The sequence below is a fragment of the Danio aesculapii genome, chromosome 13 (assembly GCF_903798145.1).
Source record: "Danio aesculapii chromosome 13, fDanAes4.1, whole genome shotgun sequence".
Lineage (NCBI taxonomy): Eukaryota > Metazoa > Chordata > Actinopteri > Cypriniformes > Danionidae > Danio > Danio aesculapii.
In genome coordinates, this window is record NC_079447.1 from 183,891 (window position 1) to 192,036 (window position 8,146).

The following is an 8,146-nucleotide window of genomic DNA, read 5'->3' on the forward strand; positions in this document are numbered from 1 at the left end:
CAGGAGCGACATAGACTGACAGACACATGAAGTACACACGCACACAGCACTGACAACACACACACTGCTGTTTTACATCTGTCACTATGGGGATGCACAGCTGTCTGTAGCTCCGCCCTCTTCTGAAACACTGTAGACACAGCAGACAGACGTGTTTTACAGCTTGTAACTTATTAAAATGAGTAGTTTTCAGTCATTATCAGTGTTTGATTGTAATGTTGTGGTTGTGTTCTGCAGATCCCGGCTGACCCGCTGCCGCTCTCCAGGGTGTGTGTGTGTGAGAGAGAGCGTGTGTTCCAGCATGTCCACCATGGTGTGTGTGCGTGAGGAGAAGCTGGAGAAGCTGTCGCAGGAGGAGATCATCTCCAACACTCGGCTGGTGGTGCAGGGGCTGGAGGCGCTGAAGAGCGAACACACCTCCATCCTGCAGAGCCTGACGGAGACGCTCCGGTGCCTGAAGAAGGAGGAGGAGTCCAGCCTGGTGCAGGAGAAGACCAGCCTACTGCGCAGATCTGTGGAGATGATCGAGCTGGGGCTGGGGGAGGCGCAGGTCAGAGACACACACACACACACACACACACACGTTAAATACAGCAGGGAAAAAGTATTGAACACGTCTCCATTTTCCTCAGTAAACGTGTTTCTAAAGGTGCTGCTGACTTTACATTTTTACCAGATGTTGATGACAACCAAAGAAATCCAAATGTGGAGATCCAAATCTGATGAGTTCACAAGTTCTGTGTAATAAACTGAAGTGACACAGGGAAACACTGTTGAACACATGAAGAAAGGGTGGTGTATGTGGGCAGTGAAAGCCCAGACAGCAGCTGGATTCTCTCAGTAGTTCTTCAGCAACCCTCTGCCCTTCCTCAGTGTAAATTAACATCAGCTGCTTCAGTTCAACATCTACAATAGCAGGAGGATGAAGATCAAACCATTTCAGCAAGACAATGATCCTAAACACAGCCGAGGAGACTCTCAGAGGCTTTCAGAGGAAGAAAATCAAGCTGTAGAATGGCCCAACCAATCACCTGATCCGAATCCAATAGAAAATACAGAATAAAGCTCAGATTTGCTAGACGAGACTCACAGAAGCATCCAGATTCTGACTTTCTTGTTGAAGTCTATGTGAAACTCACACTTGAGCGATGCCGGAGGCTTCATTCTCCATATGAGAGGCGTCTGTAAGCTGCCGTCATTAGACCCCTTTATATAAAGTGTTGATCACATGTCAGTAGTTCTCCTTCTGTCAGTCCACTGTTATTACACACAACTTGTTTCTCAGATTTTGTTTCTTTAGTTTCATTTGTATGTGTGTGTGTGTTGTTTGGGTTTTGACCAAAGTCTGCTTCAGTTCCATATCAGCGGCTCCTTTAGAGAGATTATTCCCAGGAAAATACTTGACAGTGTGTTCAAGACTTATTTTTCTCCATTGTCCAAGTTTTGATAGCGTCAAACCTCCTCCCCATTTTACCTCGGTATCCGGTATTACCGTGCATAATAAAAACTGATGATGTAAGGCTCAGACAGCGTCACCAAACTTTTGGCTTGTGCCTAAACCATTCAGACACTGAATACCGGATATGTGAGCTTAGGTTCACGGTCACCTGTTTATCATGTTCATATGAGAGATCTGCGCAGGAGATGAAGAGCAAAACCAAAAACCACCCAGCTAGATGAGTCCAGACGGAATATAACACACACACATAGACACACAGCACCACGCTCTCTCTCATTCAGAATCAGAATCAGAATCAGAAAGAGCTTTATTGCCAGGTATGTTCACACATACTAGGAATTTGTTTTGGTGACAGAGCTTCTACAGTGCAACAGCATTACAGAGACAGGACAAAAAACAGATCATAAATATATTTAAAAAAAAAAAAAAATAGAAGTAGTGAGTGCAAATATACAGATGGACAAGTGTATGTACATGTTTATTACTATATACAACGTTATATGTGCAGCTGTTATGTGCAAATTGGCATGTAAAGTGTGTTGTTAAATAAGTGTATATGTGTATAAAAGTGTATAGCAAGTAGTGATGTTGGCTCCACAATTATTATCATCAAGTGTTCATGAGATGGATTGCCTGAGGGAAGAAACTGTTTTCTGTGTCGGGCTGTTCTGGTGCGCAGTGCTCTGTAGCGTCGACCAGAAGGTAACAGTTCAAAGAGGCAGTGTGCTGGGTGTGAGGGGTCCAGAGTGATTTTGGCAGCCCTTCTGCTCGCTCTGGATAAGTACAGTTCTTGGGGAGTAGGAAGGGTTGTACCAGTGATTCGCTCAGCAGTCCGAACTATTTGACGTAGTCTTTGGAGATCGTATTTAGTAGCTGAGCTAAACCAGACAGTTATTGATGTGCAGATGACTGATTCAATGATGGAGGTGTAGAACTGTTTCAGCAGCTCCTTTGGGAGGTTAAACTTCCTCAGCTGACGAAGAAAGTACAGCCTCTGTTGAGCTTTTTTGACAATGGAGTCAATGTGAGTGTCCCACTTCAGGTCCTGAGAGATGGTGGTGCCCAGGAACCTGAATGAGTCCACTGCTGCCACAATGCTGTCCATGATGCTCAGTGGGGGGAGAGCAGGGGGGTTTCTCCTGAAGTCCACAATCATCTCCACTGTTTTGAGCGTGTTGAGCTCCAGGTTGTTGTGGCTACACCAGACAGCCAACTCCTTAACCTCCTGTCTGTAAGCAGACTCGTCATCGTCCTGAATGAGGCCGATAAGTGTGGTGTCGTCTGCAAACTTCAAGAGCTTCACAGAGGAGTCTTTTGATGTGCAGTCATTCGTGTACAGGGAGAAGAGCAGTGGGGAGAGGACACACCCCTGGGGGGCGCCAGTGCTGATCGTGCGGATGCTAGATGAGAATTTTCCCAGCTTCACCAGCTGCTGCCTGTCCGTTAGGAAGCTGTTGATCCACTGACAGACAGAGGTGGGCACAGAGAGTTGAGTTAATTTGGGCAGGAGAAGTTTTGGGATGATGGTGTTAAACGCCGAGCTGAAGTCAACATACAACATCCTCACATAGGTCCCTGGCCTGTCTAGGTGTTGCAGAGCATAATGCAGTCCCATATTTACTGCATCATCCACAGACCTGTTTGCTCTGTAGGCAAACTAAAGAGAGTCCAGTGAGGGTTCAGTGATGTCCTTCAGGTGGGTCAGCATCAGTTTTTCAAAGGACTTCATGACCACAGATGTTAGTGCCACTGGTCTGTAGTCGTTTAGTCCTGTAAGTTTGGTTTCTTTGGGATGGGGATGATGGTGGAGCGTTTGAGGCAGGAGGGCACTTCACACAGCTCCAGTGATCTGTTGAAGATCAGGGTGAAGATGGGGGCCAGTTGGTCAGCACAGGACTTTAAACAGGCTGGTGTTATAAATCTGGGCCTGGTGCTTTTTTCCTCTTCTGTTTCTGGAAGACCTGGCGCACCTCCTCTTCGTTAAACTGTAGGGCAGGTATGAGGGAGGCGGGGGGTGGTGGAGGTGTTAATGGTGGCGTGAAGAGCAGTTCAGAGTGGGTGTGGGGGGTTTTCTCAAACCGGCAGTAAAACTCATTCAGGTCGTTTGCAAGTCGTTCATTGTCTACAGTGCTGGGGGATGGTGTCTTGTAGTTTGTGATGTTTTTCAGACTTTTCCACACGGATGCTGAGTCGCTGGAAGAGAACTGACTCCTTAGTTTCTCAGAATAGTTCCTTTTTGCGACTCTGATCTCCTTTTCCAGTGTGTATTTGGCCTGCTTATACAAGGCCCTATCCCCATTCCTGTAAGCAACCTCCTTGGCCTGACATAGCTGTCTGAGTTTTACAGTGAACCATGGTTTGTCATTGTTGTATGTGAGATGAGTCCTGGTAGGAATGCACACGTCTTCACAGAAACTGATATAAGATGTTACAGTCTCTGTGAGCTCATCCAGATCGTTTGCAGCAGCTTCAAAAACACTCCAGTCAGTGAGGTCGAAACAGGCTTGTAGATCTCGCTCTGTTTCCTTAGTCCATCTTTTCACAGATCTTAATACAGGTTTGGCTGTTTTCAGTTTCTGCCTGTAGGTTGGAATGAGATGAATCAAACAATGGTCAGAGTGTCCCAAAGCTGCTCGTTGGACGGAGCGGTATGCATCCTTTATTGTGGTATAGCAGACACACACACACACACACACACACACACACACACACACACATATATAAACGGTATCGCGTGCTCGCGATATTGTTAGACCGCCCGCTCTCGTTCAAATGACACCAGAGTTACCGACCGCTCCTGTGCTTATATTCAGAAATGTATGCAGAATGCAGATCTCTAGTTTGTGTTTACCACGTCTCCTTTCTCATTCAGTCGAAACCTGAAATACTGCCAAACTGCAGAGGTTGTGTTCTTTTTCCAGACCAGGTCACTTGGTGCACGACTCGCCATCTTACCTCACCTCTCTCTCTCTCCTCCACACTGTCCTGTGATGACAATCACGCACACGCATTTTCAGGCATTAAATAAATAATATGTAATATTTAATACTGCTCTCCTATAAGTGCATTGTTTTTTACGACGGTATAACGGTGTTGAAACTGACACCGTTGCTATGTTTAGATCCCGCGGTAAACCATATTACTGTATTACCGCCCAAGCATATTGCACACACACACACACACACACACACACACACACACACACACACACACACACACACACACACACACACACACACACACACACACACATTTCTAGAGAGATCAGTAGGCCCACACTGAATCTGCGCATGCAGAATTCTGCAGATGTTTAGCCCATCACTGAGTCTGTGTATTGACTTGTGTAAATGTGTGTAAATTTATATGTATTGAGTTTTTAGACTCATTTCACTGATATTATTGACTGATATGAAGTGTAGATCTGATGTATTTACAGTGCAGTAATATATTCTGTCTTATAGTAGAGAGATTATATGAGAGACTTGCTCTGTTTATCAAGTGAAGTGACTCTAGATGGATTTGCATTGTAGACATTAAATAAAAGTTATAAGCTAGTAGTTTTCCCTTCATATATTAAGTTTGTAGTTCTGATTAAATAATTCAGCTTAAATTTGCAGATTTTTGACAAAATTCTCAACTAAAACAGCAAAAGTGTCTGCAGATTCAGTCTGGCCCAGAGATGAGGTAAATGTGTGTTCGGCACGCTGTCCTGGGAGAGAGCCCTGAGCTCAGAGGATCCTCAAACCTGGGTCTCTCCTGTTTAGCCAAGAGAGAAGGGAGTCTGAGCTCAGCAGTGGTGGAGAGAGTACTGATAGATCATACATCAGTGCAGTAGAGTAACAGAGTCTGCTGTAAACATTACTCAGAGGATGAGGACAAGTAGAGCTTTAAAAGTGCTCTAGAGTAGGACTGGGGGATCAATCGAAAAGGGACCCCCTCGAAAATGAGATGATTTATCTCAAGGGGCTATCCCATTTAATAAATAGATATAAATAAATAAAAAAAAGACATTCAGAACCTATAATCAATCAAAATTTCTGTGTCAATATTTTCAATTACTTTCCCTACCACATGTGGAGTCACATGACCCCGCTCTGTAAGGCTGATTTATACCCAAGTCCCTATAACGCAAGTCATTTCACTCGGTGGCCATCTTTGAAATGCCTCTCAGGCAGTATGCTCAATGGGGAAACTGTTAGCCAAGCTTACGAGCTTTCTGAAGTTGGGGCTGATGCGATCCTTATAGCAGCATCAGCCAATGACATTAGTCTGCAGTCAGCTACTGTTTGAGCTGGGGTGTTTGCATGAAGCGATCTGATTGGCTGACGCTTCTGTTGGTGCTTAAAAAGCTGAGAATTTCCCAACTTCTGCAGCGAGCAACACAGCTGAAGGGGTGCTGACGGATCCACAGTTTAGTTCAGCAACGCCTGACGTCACCCACTCAAAGTGAACGGGAAGCGTTGACGCTGACGTATTAGCTGGGATTAGGTTGGACATTGATGTCGTCAGCCTGATGTTGGGTTCTGACGTCAGCCTGATTTATCCTCAAACAATGCGCCGGGTTGGGGTACATCATCAATCTGACGTCATGTTGACATCCTGTGCCTGCTGGGTGATTAAGGCTGTTTCAGTCATCATACAGTAAACATCCGTCATCTTCTCATCAGTGACCCACATCTAAACAGTCTCTGGGTCAGTGTGTGTAGAGATTTTGGACATCATCTTAGACACTAGACACGCTCCAGACAGTTAGCTGCAGGTATTAATCGCCTCATGTCCTGAGGGAGTTCAGTATGATGCCAGTTACCCTTCATGTGTGATTTGATCGTTAACCCGATCTGTTCCGGGACCTCGAAACTCCCAAATGAAGCACTGGTCACACCCATGCTCACACACACACAGACCCACTCACACACACACTCATGCATGTGTATGAGTGAGTGAGGAATCACAGGACTGATGATTCTAATCCCCATAGACAGGAGATAATACAGTAGTGGAGTAACGGTACTGATACCGGGACAGTAACAGCTCACATCTATAAAACTACTCCACTACAGTAGTCTGAGCGTTGGTGATGTGGAGGGCCAGACGGATCTGCAGACATCTTTTGCTGTTTCTGCTGAGAATTCTCAGAAATCTGCTGATTTGAGGAGTATCATAACCACAAACTAAACTTCTAAAATACAAATAATAGTGTTTTAACTTTAATGTCTACAGTGCAAATCCAGTGAGATCCACTCATTCAGATATCTGACTAACAAAGCTCATCTCATATAATATCTGTACTAACAGACAGAACATATGAATACATGACATGAGCGTTTAATATTACTGTTATTATCACAATAATATTAGTGAAAATAAAGCATAACACACACATTTACACACACATTTACACGAGTAAATAAGTAGACTCAATGATGGGCTAATAACCTGCAGATGCCTAATGATGTGTTACTCCACACCACTGGAGCTCAGGCGGGTCTCGAGATCTCCCCTGATATTTAGCTAGGGAAGAGTGGACGGAGTCGGAATAAACACTCAAGATGAAGATCACTGCGGGAAGGACAGCAGACTCTGTGTCTGTGTGTGTGTGTGTGTGTCTGTGTGTGTGTGTGTGTCTGTGTGTGTGTGTGAGTGTTTGGGTTCATCTGATTGGTGGATCATGTTATTGTTAATGTAAGACCAGCCGTGGTCAATCATCTGCACACAATCCTCTCGAAATCTCTTTCACACACACACACACACACACACACACACACACACACACACACACACACACACACACACACACACACACACACACAAACACACACACACACATACTCAGTCACGCCCAGGGCTTAGTTTGTGCCAGAACACGCCAGATCCGGATCCAGCATCTCTGAAATCTGATCCGGCACCTCATTTTACCGATCCCCCTCCTCAACCGCCCTCCTCCCCCGTCTGCTGTTCACTTTCGCTTTTTTCCGCGACTCCCCAACCCTCTTCACTGTCGTCCGTGACACCCCCGCCTGCTCACTGTCGTCTGCGACACCTCTCCATCCTCGGGTAACATGCCGGATCCATTACCCCGATCTGTTCTGGGACCTCGCAATTCACAAATTAAAGACTGGTCACACCCATACTCACACACACACTCATGCATGTGTGTATGAGTGTGTGAGTTTGTGTGTGTGTGTGCGTGTGTGTGTGTGTGTGTGTGTGTGTTATGAGACACACTTTTTAAATGTTAACTCAATCATGTGTGTTTGCCTGTACACCTCTCAGTGTTTAGATTCTGTTTGATTGTCTATTGTGTGCGTGCGCGTGTGTGTGTGTGTGTGCGTGTGTGTGTGTGCGTGCGTGCGTGCGCAGGTGATGATGGCTCTGTCGAATCACCTGAACGCAGTGGAGTCGGAGAAGCAGAAGCTGCGTGCGCAGGTGCGTCGTCTGTGTCAGGAGAACCAGTGGCTGCGGGACGAGCTGGCCAACACACAGCAGAAGCTGCAGAGGAGCGAGCAGAGCGTCGCACAGCTGGAGGAGGACAAGAAACAGCTGGAGTTCATGAACATGCTGAAGAAATACGACGAGGACGCCTCGCCTGCGGTCAGACAACACACACACACACACTCACTCATACATACCCTCACACACTGTTTAAAGTGAACACACACACACAGTCACACACATACTCACACACAC

The 8,146-nt window shown here is 45.8% G+C and overlaps 1 protein-coding gene across 1 annotated transcript in view; it reads left to right on the forward strand.

Moving 5' to 3' along the window:
- klc4 (kinesin light chain 4) overlaps positions 1-8,125 on the forward strand; it is an 11,950-nt gene extending 3,825 nt beyond the window's left edge. Inside the window, exons 2-3 of the mRNA XM_056471610.1 lie at positions 238-550; positions 7,820-8,125. Of these exons, the coding sequence (XP_056327585.1) occupies positions 302-550; positions 7,820-8,110 (540 nt within the window). The 5' untranslated portion in view covers positions 238-301 and the 3' untranslated portion in view covers positions 8,111-8,125. The remainder of the gene's footprint in view (positions 1-237; positions 551-7,819) is intronic.
- Positions 8,126-8,146: the final 21 nt, after the last annotated feature.